We start from the raw sequence: 17,714 nt of genomic DNA, 5'->3' as shown, positions 1-17,714 counted from the left end.
GGTGACTAGGCAGAATAACAGTTCACCGTGAAGTAGGTGAGCCAAAGAGGCCTGGTTCTGTCGACTCTATGACTCTGACGGGAACAGTTGTTGGCCTTGCTGTTTGCTAACATATTCTCACAATGAGATACATCAGAGCTAGCAGAAAGGAAGAAATAAGGTGGTGTAGCTATGAATAGAAACTGTTGGATCTCCAAGCTTTTAAAAAAGGCTGAATGTGTAAAAAGTGATTGGTCTACTCTAGTCCCTGTTTTTTGAACTGTTGACAGCAAAGGATCCTTCTAGATCAGGGGTTCCTGCCATGGACCAATACCATTAAGCAAGGGTCTAGGGACCCCATGTTGGGAACCCCTGTTCTAGATGCCCATCCTTGACCTACAGTCTCTATTTTGTAATGACCTAAAGCATTACTAAAGGAATGGTGCTTTTTTAAAAAAATAAACATTGTTAAATATTCTAGGAAGAACTATATTCACTCTGAGTATTTAAATAACAATCCTTCCCTACCAATCTCTTTCTCAGGGAGGATTAAAATGCCCATAAAATTAAAACAGAAGGATATTCCAGCAACATTAAGGAAGTTCTCCCCATCCACCTGCACAAGATTTATCCTTCTACTGACATCACTGTAAGTTTATTTAATTTTCTTTCTGCCTCTAACTGTGCAAGTTAGCTGTTCTTCCTGTGCCACAACAATCGGTACACGTATGCATTTTATTCACTGCAAAGGACTGCAAATTCACTCTGCCCTCTGGTTTTCATTTCCCCAAACCTATGGAAAAAACAATGATCATCCACTTAATCCATCTCTCTCATGATTTTATAAACTCCTTTGAGGTCACCCCTTGTTCTTCTATGCACCAAGAAATAAAGGTCCACTGTGGCCAACTTCTCCCTGTAACTCATTCTCTCCAGAACAGGCAGCATCTTCATAAATCTCTTTTGCACCCTCTTAAACTTGACTATGTCTTTGTTATAAACAGGGTGACTAAAATTGTGCACAATACTCTAAGTGCAGCCTCACCAATGACTTTAACTGCAAGATAACATCTCTGCTCCTGAACTCAGTGCCCTGACTGATGAAGGCCATTGTGCTGAATACCTTCTTCACCATGCTGTCCACTTGCGTGGTATCGTTCAGTGAACTGTGCACTTGTACTCCCAGGACCCGGTTTCACAACACTCGTCATTGCCCTGCCACTCACTGTATTAATCCTAACCTGGTTTAAGTGTCCAAAATGCATCACTTCCCACTGACTTTAAATGAAATCCATTTACCATTCCTCAGTTCATCTCAATAACTAAGAAAGATTTCTTTGTAATTCATTGGAACTTGCACTTCGTCAGTCCCTGGAAGTTTGCCCACTTGATGTGCTTCAAAGCTACAAATACCCCTTTCCTTGGAATAAACATATGATCAAGACCTCACTACTTATTAACCTAGTAAACACAAAGTACACTGCAGATGCTGTGGTCAAATCAATACATACAAACAAGCTGGAAGAAATCAGCAGGGCGGGCAGCATCTGTGGAAGCGAGCAGTCAACATTTCGGGCCGAGATCCTTCGTCAGGACTGATGGCCAACCTGCTGAGTTCCTCTAATTTGTTTGTATGTGTTTATTAACCTAGTTTCTTTTGCATCTCAAGTCACCTTGCAGGACCTCATCCTACGGTCTGCCTATATCATCTGTACACAAACAAAGGCCTCTGGTTGTTTGCACTCCCCCTCAAGGATTTTTTTTGCAGCTGCTCAGAGACATCCTTAACTCTGGCACACTAAAGGACAACATCATCCTGGCATATCTTCTGCAATCTCAGAATCACGCCCCCCCCCCCCCAAATTATCAAATCTCCTCTTATCGTTGTACGATGGTACCCTTTCAGGTGAGTCACAGTGCCAGAGACTTGATTCTTGATTACTACTGCCAGACCCTGAACAACATCCTCAGTAGCATCCATAGATAATATTTGTGAGGCAAATAGTCACAGAGGAATCCAGCACTGAATGTCTACTGCACTTACTTGTCCAGGTGGTGACCCATTTAACTAAAATCTGTATATTGGGTGCCACCGCATAACAAAAGCTCTCATTTATGAACCACTCAGCCTTCAAGATGATCCCGAGTACATCTAATTACATCACCAATCCATTGACTTGGTCTGCCAGGAGCTGTAGCTGAATGCACTCCCCACAGATGTAATTGCTACAGAGACCGTGAGGTTCCCTGACTTCATACATCTTGCAGGAGGAGCATTCTACGGCCCTGATTACCACCTTGTCTACACGTAACCAAGGAATAAGGGTCAAAGTAGTAAAAGTGTATTTGTGCCCTTCCGAGAGGCTACTCTTACTCCCAAACACCGGTGGCACTTACTCCATCCCTTCATATAAAAAGCCAAAGCTCCTCCACTCCCGCAATGGCCCATTCCGAAATGGACACTCAGCTTGGCCTGAGCTATTTTCATATTGGCTCTCAATGAGCTAATTAGCGAATCAACTATTAAAAAATTCGCAGCCATGCTTCTTTCTGGCTCCTCTGAAGTGAAACCACACCAGAAAGGAGCTGCATTAACGCATGTTCTTTATATTTTAAACAAGAAACACCTTTCTCAATGTTTAATTTATCAATGTCATCAGAAGCACTGTAGGTGAATTCTAGCAACTCAGGTTAACTCATAATACACAAGGAAGAATGCGAGACAGAGTAAGCTATGTGTATGCTGCATGTTACAGAAATGATATACTGTGGAAATCTCTGGAATATTTTTGGTACAGCACTAAACTACTTGATGTGGTGGTCTTGAGATCATATTCTTCTGAACAGAACGCTCAGTTTGTTGATGCCCTAACCAAAATTTAACACTCAATGAGCACCTCTTCATGCAGATTAGCAAGGTTATTTCATAGTTACGAGACCTGAGTATGCACTAGCAGATGCTCACACAGCAATAATCACGCTTCAGTTAAACACCAGAGGCCCTCCAGAGAAAATAGGGGGATTGAGGTGGTCTCCTTTTAAATTAAACTTCTTTTGAGAACATAAACTCTGTAAGTTCACCTTACCTGTTCCTGGTGGGCCTTGGATGATTGCAAGCTCTTTAGTTAAAGCTGCTTGCAGGGCTAGGATTTGGGACTTGTCGCACTTTAATCTCTCTTTAGAAGGCCATGCTCCGTAGTCAAGCACATTGAAGTTACTACCATGGGAAAAGCTCATGCTGGATTGAAGAAATCTGTTCCTGTAATTGACGTTGCTGAACATCTTTGGGGGTTTACTTAGTTTACCCTCCAACAAAGGCTCCATATTATAGCTTTGATAACTCTGTCTTAGATACTTCGGCTCTGCAACGCAAGTCTGACATTGAACTATGTACTTCTGAAAGGGTATTTCATTATCTGCGATCTCTTTGAAACCTTCTAGAACATGACGGTAGGCTTCAAAGTACGCAGTTGTTTCAACCATTAGAAAAGAATCTGTTGATTTTACATCCACCAAATCCAACCGACTGCTTTCAATAAAGCTGAGTGTGATGATACCTTTGGTCAGTTCTGCAAGGTTTCTGTGAGCCACTGTTGCAAACAACATTGTTTCAAAGTTATCTTTGGAGAGGCAAAGAAAAGACCCATACAGCAGTCGCTTGGAGCTCTCCCACCGAACGTGCTTTAACATTTCATTATCAAACTGAACCCGATAAAAGACACCGCTATATGTGCATAGTGGATCCAGGACATGGGAATTAAAATAAATTCTAATGTCGTCTATTGGTTGTCTACGCAGATCCTTCTGGCTACAGTTCAGCAACTTGGAAATTCCCTCCCTTAATGGCCGGACAAAGTCTTCACGGAGCAGGCGAAAATGGATGTCTAAGTATGTAGCAGTGTCTGGATATTTCTCATTAATTATATTTGGTCTCACAAAAGGTTTGTTGATTAAATGGATGTCTTCATAAGTTGGATATATTGAAATATGCCTGAAATCATTCTTTTTAGGTGCCACAAAGTAGGTATAGGTATCAGAAAGCAATGATCCTTCTCTCTTTTTCTCCTGCAAATAGGTAATCATCTGGTGCAGGTTACTCAAGTTCTTATCCATCTCCTCTGAGATGGGGAAGCCAACAGATTGCAGGTAGTTTGACGTCGATTGCACCATTGTAGTTAGGAGACACACATCCGAGAAAACACTGGCAGGATAGACAGTAATCAGCTGACAGAGCAAATTTAGTATATAACCAAGATGTGTAGCACTTTCCAAATGTGCCTCTTGCGACACTTCACTCTGAGCATTGATGATGAATGGAGGAAGGACATTCTTCAGAAACTTGGAGTTCTTGATCAGTTCCAGCAGATAATGCAAACTCCGTCGGTTGGATTTGCAATTGAATGTCATGCCAAGAATTTTCAGAAAGGATGCAATCAAGTCTTTTTCAATATTTGCCTGGTTTAAAAATTCTTTGACACCACTTCCAGGAGAGGTCAACTTCATTACAATGTCTACTGGATACATTGCAGCCAGCTGCGTTAGCTCTTGACCATCCAGGGTCCCCTGCTTTTGAGCATCAGTTTCTCTGGATTCCTTTGAAGGTTTAAAATTGTGACGCAAATGAGTGGTTCCACATTTGTTTTTAGTCCGAGCCCCCTTGTATTGATGCTGTGAAGTATTTTCATGGCTAGTTTGAACGGTATCTCTCTCCATTCCTCGTGAGAAATGCTGTCTCCCTATAATTGCAACATTAAAAAGAAAACTAAAATATTTTGCGTTACTAAGGTACGTAGCCTTTAGGAGGCAAGTAAGCCACAATATTCAACATGCCCATCTGGATCTAACCAATCTATTGAACTGATAGCAGGTCCACCAGCCTGAGCAATTCACTCCCTCTCCTATGGTGAGCCAACGCCAAAGTGTGCATAATCTACATCCAACAATGTCACAACTAATCAAGGATTATTAGGTATATCCTATGAATTCAATCACTTATAAAAAAAAACAAGGAAATGGGTGCATAAGATTATCATCACGCCAAAGTACTCCAATCACCCTCTTCACACACTCCCACTCACCTGATCTCACCAACTAGCTTGTATTCATCCCCTCCACTTTAAGCTAGCTTCCGACCCCTTCCTTATCAGTCTCAGCCCAAAATATCGACTGTTTATTTCCCCTCTACCTGACCTGCTGAGTTCCTCCAGCACTTTGTGTGTGTTGCTCATGATCCCATGTATCCTTGCTTGTCAGTATTGTGAGAACACCATCACAATAATGATTTAGGCGGTTCAAGAAGCCTTCCACGATTAGTAGTAATTTCACTAAAGTTAGAGGCTTATGGGTGCAAGCCCCACTTTTGCAACTGAGCCAGTGTTCCAGTGCTGAGGGAGAATGGCACTATTGGACGTACAAGCATTTCCAATGAGACATCAAAGTAAAGTTTCTCTGTTCTCACAGGTAAATTTAATTCATGACTGTGCTATCTTTTGGGGAAAGAAAGGAAGGGCAATTTCATGGATGGTCTGATGACCATCAAACAGCACACCAAAATGTTTTTATATAGGTCAGGAGATTTTGATCTGTAAATTTGTCATTTTTAACTGACTAGATAAGGATCCAGAGTGCATTCCCTAAGACATCTTCATTCATGATCAAACTAATATTCAATACAGTTAAGCAACAGGATTTAACATTTCAAAAATCTCCACAGACCATGCCTATCCATGCATACTCCTCTGCTAACCTGGTGGCCGTTGGTGACTTTGTGTCTGATCTCCTCCATTGCTTTTTCTGAAAATGTCCAGCAGGTCGGGCTGGCTTCCATAGAACTTGGGATTTCTTCTGTGAGGTTCAGATTGATCGTGTCTACTTCTGTCCTTTGCAGATACACTCTCAGACCTCTTCTGTGCTTGCTGGGGCTGTCTATGTTGCCGTCCACCTCTTGATCCTGAAATTTCAAAAGAGGAGGAATTGAAAAACTACAGATGCAACTTAAGTCTTGTCAGTCTAATAGCTGGGGAGGGGGTGGCCTTTAGGAATATTCTTTCTTTTCTTTTTCTCCTCCCTGTAGAAACACTACCAGAAAGGGAAGACATGGCGGTGTCCAAAAGGGATTGCGGGCTGGAGATTTCTGTCACTAAATCTATGAACTTGGCAATTCATTGAAATGTTCCAAGTCCAAGATTGTTAAGATTCCTTTTGTTGTTGGATGAGGGCACGAGTTGGTATGTGGGAAATGGGAGGTAAACAGGGTTAAGTTGCATATCAACCATATTCTGAATGAGGCTTTAAATGTTTTATTCATTCTCCCACATTGGCCTGAACAAAATCAGGCAAGTAAAGTTCCACATATCACAATGAAATTATCTATAGTGTTTCCTTTGTTACGAATGTGAAGCAACTGAGGGGCCGAAGGGTACAAAGTTGCCCTCTCCTTTTTGAGAATCGCAAGATCGCTATTAATTCAGGTCTGGGACCCAGGAAATGAGAGAGACACACACAGAGTACACAAGGTTTGGATTGTGTCCTGGCCTCAGCGGAATAGAACCACTGATAATGGCTATTGTCTCTTGGAGACGGAATTGCGTATTGAGTACTGTACTGTTCATTGGAAACCCTCAGGGGACAACCAGAGTGGTCTGGTTGAGGGATTGCATCATCCCAACCTGATTGACATCTGAGACCCCGTGAGTCAGGATAAAAGAGGGTCTGGGGAACAACCCCTTTAGACGCACCAGAAGAAACGCTGAAAATCCAGTGACAGCGTTTATAGCCAAAGCCGGTGGGGGCTCGTGTGCGTCCTCCCTTGCCAGGGTGGCGGGCTCACCACAGAAGAACGGTTTAGCTAAAGGAGAGGCCACAAGTGAACGGCCACGACAATGAGACACCTGACAGATCGAAATCATAAAAGGAAAGTCGGCAAGTTTTTCTCCAAATCTCTCTCTCTCTACAACCATTGCAACACAGTGGTCCCCAACGGCTGCAGCCTGCATGAACTGAGTGAACTTTATATTTCCATCAGACAATACATTATCCCCTAGACAACGATAGAGTTTATTTCTTATTATTATTATACCCACACTTTTAGATTTAGTATTAATGATGTATATTATCTGTATATTTGCATTGATATTACTTTTGTGTATTTTTACTAATAAATATTGTTACAAATAGTACCATCAGACTTCAACGGATGTCTCCATCTTTGCTGGTAAGTGACCCAGTTACGGGGTTCGTAACAATGTGGGGGCTTGTCTGGGATTTGATACCAAATTGGAGGGCCAGTAAATAAGGCTTTTAAGTCCAAACTTGAATCTGGTTGCGCGGGTAGCCAGATGGGAAACCAGCAAAGATGGACATGGATGAATTTATAAAAAATCCGACTCTGGAGGCGCTAGAGGCGGCCACAAAGTCAGACTTGATAAATATTGCGAAAGGACTAAATCTCGCAGAGGTGAGGTTGTCCATGAAAAAGCAGGAGATGCGGAGGGCCATAACTCAGTATTATATTGTGAAGAATGTGTTTTCGGTTGAGGTATTAGAAAATATCCCTGAAAAGGCACCAGCTAGTGGGACGGCTCAGTTAGAGTTGGAGAAATTAAGGTTGGAACATGAAATTAAGTTAAAACTGCTGGAAGCAGCAGAAAAAGAGAAGGAAAGGGCCGAAAAGGAGAAGGAAAGGGCCAAAAAAGAAAGGGAGTATGAGGAGAAGGAGAAACAGAGGCAGCATGAGCTGGACATGGAGAAGTTAAGGCAAGAGCGAAGAGCTCAAGGGGCAGACCGAGAGGAGAGGTTTAATGTTAGTAGGGAGTTTAGGTTAGTACCTCCGTTCGAGGAGACAGATGTTGATAGTTATTTCTTGCTTTTTGAAAAGGTGGCAGTGAATCAGAAGTGGCCCAGAGATCAGTACATGGCGTTGTTACAAAGTGTGTTAAAAGGGAAGGCACAACAGGCATATGTGGCGTTGTCTATGGAGGAGTCTGAGAATTATGAGAAAGTAAAGGAGGCCATTCTTCAGACCTACGAATTAGTACCTGAGGCCTATAGACAAAAGTTCAGAAATGTAAAGAAAGGGTGGAATCAGACGTATGCAGAGTTTGCCTATGAGAAGGGTGTGCTCTTGGATCGTTGGTGTGCAGCAGAAATGGTGGAAGAGGATTTTCGGCATTTAAGGGAGTTAATTCTGATTGAGGAATTTAAAGGTTGTGTTTTGGATGATATCCGGATGTATTTGAATGAGAAGCCGAATAAGTCCATCTCTGAATTTGCTAGGTTCGCAGATGAATATGCCCTAACCCACAAGACAAAGTTTTCCTCGAACAAGAGTTACCAGAAAGACTATGGGAACGGTAGAGAAAGCCCGCTGGCTGAGGCAGAGATCCAGCTGGGAGCTAGTGGTAAAAATAAGGAAGAGAAAAGGCAAGACAGCAGGAGGGGTCCTGGCTTGACCTGTTTTAATTGTGGAAAGGTGGGTCATATTGCATCTAAGTGCTTTGCTCCGAGGAAGGAGACAGGAAGAGGGAAAGCAGCAATCCCTACAGGATGTATTGTGGTGATTAGTAAATCGACGAGAAAGCCCCAGGTAGACAGAATACGAGAGGGGCAGGAGAAATTTATTTCAGAAGGAACCGTGTCTGTGAAAGAGGGAGACACACCAGTTCTAGTGCAGATCTGGAGAGACAGTGGAGCTGAGCTGTCATTGATTCGCAGTAAGGTACTAGATTTTGATCCTGAGACTGGAGAGGTGGCTTTGAGAGGCATAGGAAAAGGGACAGAAGCTGTGCCTTTGCATAGGATCATTATAAATTGTGAGCTGGTATCTGGACCAGTTGAAATAGGGGTGCGATCAGAATTCCCAAGAACTGACGTAGACCTCCTTCTGGGTAACGATTTAGCTGGTGGTGACGTTTGGTCGGCCATGGAGCTGACGAACCAGCCTGTAAGTGTTGAGGACCCACCTCTAGATTCCAAGATCTATCCCGCATGCGCGGTCAGTCGCAGCATATCGAGAAAGGCAGCTGAGAAAGAGGCCAGTATCAATTTGGCTGAGACGTTTTTACCGACCCCATACCAAGATGGTGGTAAAACGGAGAATAGGGAGGTGAAAGAGAGTAAGGGAGAGGAGGTAGACCTGCCCTTAGCCTGGAGGAAATTTATAGAGGCACGGAGTAAAAATGAGAAACAGATAAGGCTGTTAGAAGGTCCAGGGTTGGACATGGATGATCTGTCTGGCTTGACAGAACTACTTGAAGAAGTTGAAGAATTTAAATGTGTTCCCGATAATGAAATGAGGGTAGTCCTAGATGAAAAGGATGTCATTACCTTGAAGAAGTCTGCTGGGTTGGCAGATGAGGTTGTTTCAGCCCGCAGGGTTGCGTTTACTCCGGAAGGGAGTTGCCCAGAGAGTAACTGGGAGGATCAGGGGAACTTAGAATTTGAAAAGGGTACGGGTATTAAAAGCCTGGAAGGGGCAGATGTCCCGTTTGAGTGTGTTCAAGATGTGGATGCACATGGTACTGAACCTAGTAATAAAACTCAGGAAAAGTCTGAGGTATTTGATTCAGTTAAAAAGGAATGCAGTCCTTGTCGGTCAGATGGACTTGGTTCAGTGAAGAAAGGGTTAACCTTGGTACAAGTGGGAAGTGAGAGTTCCCAGTTGTTTGTGTTCGAAGGTGTGTTAAAAGTTAGTGAGGAGATAAAAGGTGGTGAGGTGAATATTATTATTGAAGGGAAAGGGAAAAGTGTTGATCCTAAATTGAATGAAGAAAATTTAAACTCTGGATTGTTGTCAGAAGCAGCAACCAGGCTGCAGGGACAATGGCTTGATAACACGGTGCCTGCGAATCAATTACAGGTTGATTTGGAATGTAAAGGTGCCCCACGCGCTATTGTTATTCTTGTTATTCAAGAGTGGCAGAATTTGAAATGCTGTTTGGACAAAGAGGGATCGCTTGCAGATTTTAAACTGAAAACCAATAGAATGAAGGGTCCTGAAGATAAAACTAACGACTTGCTTAAAAATAAAGAATTGTGTGGAAATTCAGCCACTGGGCTACGTTTGGAAAACATCGTTGATAAAATAACTCCTATGAAAGGAGCATGCAAAAGCCTATTCCACACTGGTACGCAAGCTAACCACATGGGAGTTAACTGGAAAAGGGGCGAGGGTTGATGGGATGCCACTTTAAATAACAGGATCCGGTTTTAAGGGATTTCACCAAAGCATGTGAATAATAAAGACAACCCCTTGGAAGATTAACTGTTAAGTTTGAAAGTAAAAATAAAGATTAGTATTTGCATGAACTTTTGTAATATACACGTAAGCTAAGATCACAACTCTTTAGTTTTGTTTGCTGAAGAAAAGGAATGAAAAAATAAGTGGTTATTAAATTGAAGTCTGATGCTACTAGAATTTATTAAAGTACAAGATATTAAGATATTAAAGGAAGTGACAATGTAATCGCTGTTTAGATGCTGAAGTGAATGTATAACTGTATTACTCTGTAGTGAAAAAAAACTCTTTTGTATTGTGTTAGATTCTGAAATCCTGTAAGACTCTATATTAATTTAATTTTTACCTGTGGCAAAAATCCTAGAAGGAAGGGGGTGTTACGACTGTGAAGCAACTCTGAGGGGCTGAAGGGTACAAAGTCGTCCCCTCCTTTTTGAGAATCGCAAGATCGCTATTAATTCAGGTCTGGGACCCAGGAAATGAGAGAAAGACATGCAGAATACACAGGGTTTAGAATGTGTCCTGGCCTCAGAGAAACGGAACCACTGATAATGGCTATTGTCTCTTGGAGACGGAATTGTGTATTGAGTACTGTACTATTCATTGGAAACCCTCAGGGGACAACCAAAGTGGTCTGGTTGAGGGATTGCATCATCCCACTCTGACTGACATCTGAGACCCTGTGAGTGATGATAAAAGAGGATCTGGGGAACAACCCCTTTAGACGCACCAGGAGAAATGCTGGAAATCCAATGACAGCGTTTATAGCAAAAGCCGGTGGGGGCTCGTGTGCGTCCTCCCTTGCCAGGGTGGCGGGCTCACCACGGAAGAACGGTTTAGCTACAGGAGAAGCCACAAGTGAACGGCCACACCAACAGGACTCCTGACAGATCAAAATCATAAAAGGAAAGTCGGCAAGTTTTTCTCCAAATCTCTCTCTCTCTACAACCATTGCAACACAGTGGTCCCCAACGACTGCATCCTGCATGAACTGAGTGAACTTTATATTTCCATCGGCCAATACATTATCCCCTAGACAACGATAGAGCTTATTTCTTATTGATTATTATTATACCTGCACTTTTAGATTTAGTATTGACGACGTATATTATCTGTATATTTGCATTGATATTATTTTTGTGTATTTTTACTAATAAATATTGTTAAAAACAGTATCATCAGACTTCAACGGACGTCTCCATCTTTGCTGGTGAGTAACCCAGTTACGGGGTTCGTAACACCTTCATGAAGACATTGGCAACTATATAGCGAGAAGTATGGTTCACTGCAGTCAATGGCTATCTGTAGGGGAGTTCACCTGCAAAACAGGAATGACTTCCTGGTTTAAAGCCGTATTAGTACTCCTTATATTCTCTGTACCCTTATATAAGCAATATAACACCAGATAAAATTATCTGAAACAATTTTTGCTCAAGGCACTAGAAACAATCACGTAAGTTTGACATTGAACTATTTTAACATGTATTTCAAAAACCAATCTAAAGAGAATATTAAACTTTGATTTCTCCTGCTAAACCATGCAAGTAAACAACAGATTACAGGAAATGTTCAGTGAACAACTGATGTTGGTAGTTGGACACGTTGTCTCAATGAAATGATACTTCAAATTTTCATTTAATCTTTTCTGTCATTTGTATTCACTTTATTTAATGGAATACTTAATACAAACATGTAAGTACACTCATCAGACTTAAGAGTAAATATGTGTCAATGGCAAACTCGCAAGAAAAGAACAAGGATCTAATGCTTTCCTAGCATATATGATGAATAAACTCTTCTCGGGCTTCCACCCAGGTGCAGTTATCGATTTTAACCAACGTTTCGATGACAAACTCTGCCATCTTCATCAGGGATACCCCCATCATCTATCTCTCCTGATTGGTTAGTCCTCATCCAATCAGGTTTCTGTTTGTCCACCTTGTTTACAACCAAATTCCAGTTCTTACTTAGCATGACACCTTCATCTTTGTTAAAATTAGCTTTCTCTAGTTTAACTTCAATGGCTTCCTTCACCAGGCAGTTCCAAAACCTATTGGCATAGCACAGTATTATTGTGCAGTCAAAGTCAATCCTATGGTCATATCGATCAAATACTTAAAGGCCGAGATAGAGTTGATGTGGAGAGAATGTTTCCTATCATGGGTGAATCTAGGATCAGAGGGCACAGCTTCAGAGTAGAGGGGCATCCATTCAGAACAGTGTTGAGGAGGAATTTCTTTAACCAGAGGGTAGAGAATCTGTGGAATTCATTGCCACAAATGGTTATGGAAGACAAGTCATTGGGTACACTTAAAGTGGAGGTGGATTGGTTCTTGACTAGTTAGGGAATGAAAGGTTACAGGGAGAAGGCTGAAAAATGGGGCTGAGTGGGATAGTAAATCATTCATGATGAAATAGAGCAGATTCAATGGACCAAATGGCCTAATTATGCTCTTATGTCTTATGGTCTAATGAAACTACAGATGCAGTAGTGGTTAACACAATACTATGCTATCAATTGGTGATCAGGGTTCAAATCACACTGTAGTCTATAAGGAGTTTATATGTTGCCTCTGAGTGCCTGGGATTTTTTTTCCTGTATGGTTTAGTTTGCTCCAACATTGTAAAGACTTATTGCATGGGTTAGGGTTAGTAATTTGTGTAAGTGCTGTGTTGGCACCAAAAGCATGGTGGCACTCAGCAGTATCTTCAGACTGTTGATGCAAATGACGCATTTCAATGTAAGTTTCAATCATTTGACATACATCCCACCAATAAAGCCAACCTCATCTTCTATAAGATGGAATAACTGATCCCACCAGATTGCCATCTGTTCCTCACCCATATCCTTGAAAGTTTGTGGAGCCCAGCCATATCTCAAATTGCCACAGAAAAGAGAGAAATGTGCCGGATAACTAGATCATAATAAAGCAATTCATCAGCAGTAGGAATGGGAAACTCAGAAATGGTAACAAAATAAAAGATGTGGTATGTTCCTGAATTTGCAAAAAAAGCAAAGCATTCATGTAAACAACAAACTGTATCCAAGAATAAAAGGGAGTAGAACTGTAGGTGATTTGAGAGAGGTAGAATTGCAGAGGTACACAAAATCTCAAAATAATGCTGAACCTCTACAACAATCCCAACCTCACCATCAAACCCGCAGACAAATGGGGTGCTGTTGTAATGTGGTAGACTGAATTCTACCATACGGAGGACAAGTGGCGACTCTTAAAGACACCTCCTTTAACTTACACCTTGAAAAGGACCCCACTTGGAGCCATTAAGCCATTGACTCTGCACCATTACCAACCCCTTCAACTCTGGATATCTCCCATCATCTTCATAGTTCCCTTATTCTGCACTGCTCTTTTCTACCTCCTACCTAAGAATCACAAACCTGACTATTTGAATAAGCCCGAAGTTTCTACCTGCTCCTGCCCCACCGTACTCATGCCAACATATCTCAACTTTATTCTATCCTCTTGGTTCTGTCCTTTCTAACCTACATCCATGACACTTCACATGCTCTTGATCTCATCACCTTTCAATTCCCTTACCCTGATCGCCACATTTTCACCACGGATGTCCAGTCCCTACTCTTCTATCCCTCATCAAGAAGACTTCAAAAGCTCTACACTTCTTTCCTGACAAAACAGGACCAGTTCCCTCTACCACCACTCTCCGCCATCAGACAGAATTGGTCCTCCCCCTAAACAATTTCTCCTTCAGCTCTTCACACTTTCTCCAAACTCAATAAGTAGCCATGGGCCCCAGCGATGCCTGCCTTTTCGTTGGCTATGAGGAACAGTCTGTGTTCCAAGCCTTCCCTGGTATTGCATAACTGTCGGTGCACTGCATTGGCGCTCCTTCATTTGTTCCATTTCTAATACTGCTCTCCTTTCTTAACCTGTCAACTGACATCTTTTATAAACCTACTGATCCCCATGGTTATCTTGACTATACCCATTCCTAACCTGTCTCCAGTAAAAATGCTATTCCCTTTCCTCAGCTCCTTCATCTCCACTACATCGGTTCCCATGATGAGGCTTTCCTTTCGAGGACAACAGAGATGTCCTCATTCCTCAGGGAACAGGGTTTCCCTTCCTCCACCATTGATGCTGCCCTCATCCACTTCTCGTCCATTTCATGTACATCTCCCCATCTTCCCACCGCATTAACAGGGATAGAATTCTTCTTGTCCTCTCCTACCACTTCAAGGGCCTTCATATCCAACACTTAATTCTCTGCAACTTCTGCTATCTTCAATAGGGCCCTCCCACCAGAAACATCTTTATGGTGCCCCCCCCCCCACCCCCACCATCTGCTTTTCTCAGGCATCACTCCCTCTGTGATTCTCTTATACATTTCCCCCTTCCCAGTAGTCTCCTTCCTGACACTTACCCTTGCAAGCAGCAGAAGTGCCACACGTGCCCATTAACTCCTACCTTTCCTCCATTCAGGGCCCCAAACAGACCTTCTAGGTGAGACAACATTTCACCTGTGAATCTGTTGGGATTGCCAACAGTATCTGATGCTCCCAATGTGGCCACCTCTGCACTGGTGAGACCTGACATAAACCTGGGGACTGCTTTGTTGAGCACCCCCATTCCATCTGCAAAAAAGCGGGATTTCCTGCTTGCCAACCATTTTAATTTCTGGTCTGACACGTCACTCCTCTTCTGTTATGACGACACCACTTTCAGGTAGGAAGGAGCTACAGCTCATATTCTGTCTAGGTAGCCTCTAACCTAATGGCATGAACATTGATTTCTCCAACTTCTGGTTATTTTTGTCCTTCCTCCTTCCCTGTTCCTCAATTCCACAATCTGACCTCTTACCTCTTCTTACCTACTTATCAATTCCCCCTGGTCCCCCTCCTCCTCCTCTCACGGTCCTACCCTTCTATCAAATTTCTCCTTCTCCAGCCCTTTAGCTTTTTCACCTATTTCCCAGTTTCTTGCTTCACACCCCCACCCCCGGCCTGGCTTCACCTATCTCCTTCTAGCTTATTCACCTTCCTACCCCACCTCTTCAACCACTTTTTGTCATCTTCACCCTTCCTTTCTCGTCTTGATGAACTGTCTCGGCCTGACACATCAATCGTTTATTCACTTGCATGCATGCTGCCTGACCTGCTGAGTTCCTCCAGCATTTTGCGTGTGTTGCTCCGGATTGCTAGCATCTGTAATGTCATGTGTTTATGAATCGATAAACCCTTCTGCCCAATATTGAGATTGCGATCTTTCCGTTGTAGACCACTGTACTAGCAGCATGAAGGAAACTGAGAATTCAGCTTTATTGTGAATTATCTTCTCTGTCACACTGAATCATTGCAGTCAACAAAACATTACATTCTCACCTGTTCTTGCTTGACTACTTGCTTCTTTTATTTCTTTCAGGCCACTAATTGGATGCGCCCAATTTCGTGTATGAGGCCCAGTCTTCGCTGCATGATGATCATGAGGCCTGCTTGCTTCCTTTGGCTTAAAGGCTGAAGGACGCTGGCTATTCCCATGCCTTTGGTCATTCCGCTGGTGCTGAATTCCCTGTCCAATGCCCAAAGCATAACCTCTTCTCAAATGGCTTTCACGTAGCTGCACCACTTGGGCCTGGAAGCCTAAAACAAAACAGATTTTCATTTGTTAGTTCTGACAGTGGCACGGCCCATTTCCTTTCCTCACTTGACTGCCCCATGTTTGAAGCCGGGAATAAGAAACTTATCAGCGTAAATCTTATTTTTGTATGACAGTGCATTCAAAGTTGCAAGCAATAGCTTCTTTGCATTCACCAAATGTTCAATTTTATCAGTTGTTAGCTTATTAAAAATCAAACAGTACTTTAAAGGTTAGCATGCCTTATAGCACCAGTGACCGGGATTCAATTTCCACTGCTGTCTGCAAGGAATTTGTATATTCTGCCCGTCACTCAGCAGGTTTCCTCCAGTTGCTCTGGTTTCCTCCCAGTAGGTTAATTGGTCACATGGGGTTTAATTGGGCAGCATGGGTTCCTTGAGCCAATAGGCTGTTACCATGCTTATTCTCTGAATGAATGAGTATATAAGCAAACTATTAAAATTCTGAAAGAAGCAAAAAAAAATTGCTCGGAATGGAAGTAGATTTTATTGAGTTCATGGTTGTACTTCTCTAGATAATTTATATTATTAGGCACAATCCTTGATTTTTTTAAACTTATGAAATCTATCTGATGATATGATGAGGGTTTTTTTCCTTTATCTACTAGGTGGGACATAGAATGGTCCAGGACAGAAAGGGACCCTTTGGACCACCTCAACCACATAAACTGTGATGCCAGACTCTGAGGATTGCCTGCAAGAGGCCTGTAGCCCACCAAACCATTCAAATCCAAGGGCCTATCCAAAGTACATGCATCCCCTCTGGCAGTCCATTCCAGGCATTTATCATTCTCCCTGTGGTGAGCTTGCATCTCCTTTACATCTCTCCTCCCCCACCTTAAAACCATGCCCTCTAGTTCTAGACGGTCCCGCACTCTAAACATCAGTGAAAATAAACAGATCTTAAAGACAGATAAAGAAACTCTGAAATAATTTTATTAGTTCACAAGTAAACAAAAGATGAGGTCTACCATGATGAAAATAATACTTGCACACAATTAAGCCCTGACATGTAAGCTTTTACAATGAACAAATTATTAATGGAATATTAAACTTTAAACAGAAAATGCCAGAAACACTCAAAAGATGAGGCAGCATCTGAGGAAAGCAAAACTGAGTTGAAATTTCAGTCCAAGTCTGTTTACCAGAAATGAAAAATGTAAACAAAAACAAATCAAGGTGGATGTGGGACAGGGATAAATAAGACAATCAGAATATGACTGGAAGGATAGGGCCAGGATTGCTGTTTTTGGAGCCATCTAATTTACAACAACATTTACCCATGGCAGTCCTGGCTTCAGATTTACTCATTGCCTTATCCATCCCTCTTCCTACATGCCCTACAAATTGAAGTAATTTATTTTCACACTTCCTGAATTCTGATAAAGGGTCTTCAATCTGAAATGCAAACTCTATTTCTCTCTCCACAGATGCTAACTAACTTGCTGTAGGTTTCAATATTTTAAGTTTCTTTTTAAATTTTTAGTATATTCAATAAATTCATTTAATAAGACTTCACTGTACTGCAAAATGCATGAATCTTCAATGGACACAATGAAGAAAAAATAGGATCTGACTTAGTAACCAAAATAACACATATCTCATGATATTTAGAACACCAAAGGCAATTAATATAAACATTAATCAACACCTTACTGTTTGGGAACTACATAAAAATAACTTTTAACCACAACTAAAAAAGAATTAAGCAGTTGTCTGCTTTTTAGGGAACAACTAAGCTAATTCATTCAGTACACTGGAGCCTGGCTTAGTTCTATCCTGCAGATCAAGTTTGGCACATCTCTTTAGTCCTTCAGTCTGAATATTTACAGGTGTGTAAACCAGACAATTTCCAGACAACATTGG

The 17,714-nt window shown here is 42.0% G+C and overlaps 1 protein-coding gene across 2 annotated transcripts in view; it reads right to left on the bottom strand.

Annotated features, from left to right (window-relative positions):
• The window catches only part of LOC132378441 (NFX1-type zinc finger-containing protein 1-like), a 53,983-nt gene that overhangs the window by 29,800 nt on the left and 6,469 nt on the right, over nt 1-17,714 (bottom strand). For both annotated transcript variants that reach the window (XM_059945361.1, XM_059945362.1), the window contains exons 3-5: nt 15,576-15,833; nt 5,726-5,929; nt 3,066-4,715 (exon numbers count right to left, since the gene is read on the bottom strand). In XM_059945361.1, the coding sequence (XP_059801344.1) occupies nt 3,066-4,715; nt 5,726-5,929; nt 15,576-15,833 (2,112 nt within the window). The remainder of the gene's footprint in view (nt 1-3,065; nt 4,716-5,725; nt 5,930-15,575; nt 15,834-17,714) is intronic.

The sequence above is a fragment of the Hypanus sabinus genome, chromosome 20 (assembly GCF_030144855.1).
Source record: "Hypanus sabinus isolate sHypSab1 chromosome 20, sHypSab1.hap1, whole genome shotgun sequence".
Classification (NCBI taxonomy): domain Eukaryota; kingdom Metazoa; phylum Chordata; class Chondrichthyes; order Myliobatiformes; family Dasyatidae; genus Hypanus; species Hypanus sabinus.
This window is presented reverse-complemented; position numbering and strand designations above follow the sequence as displayed.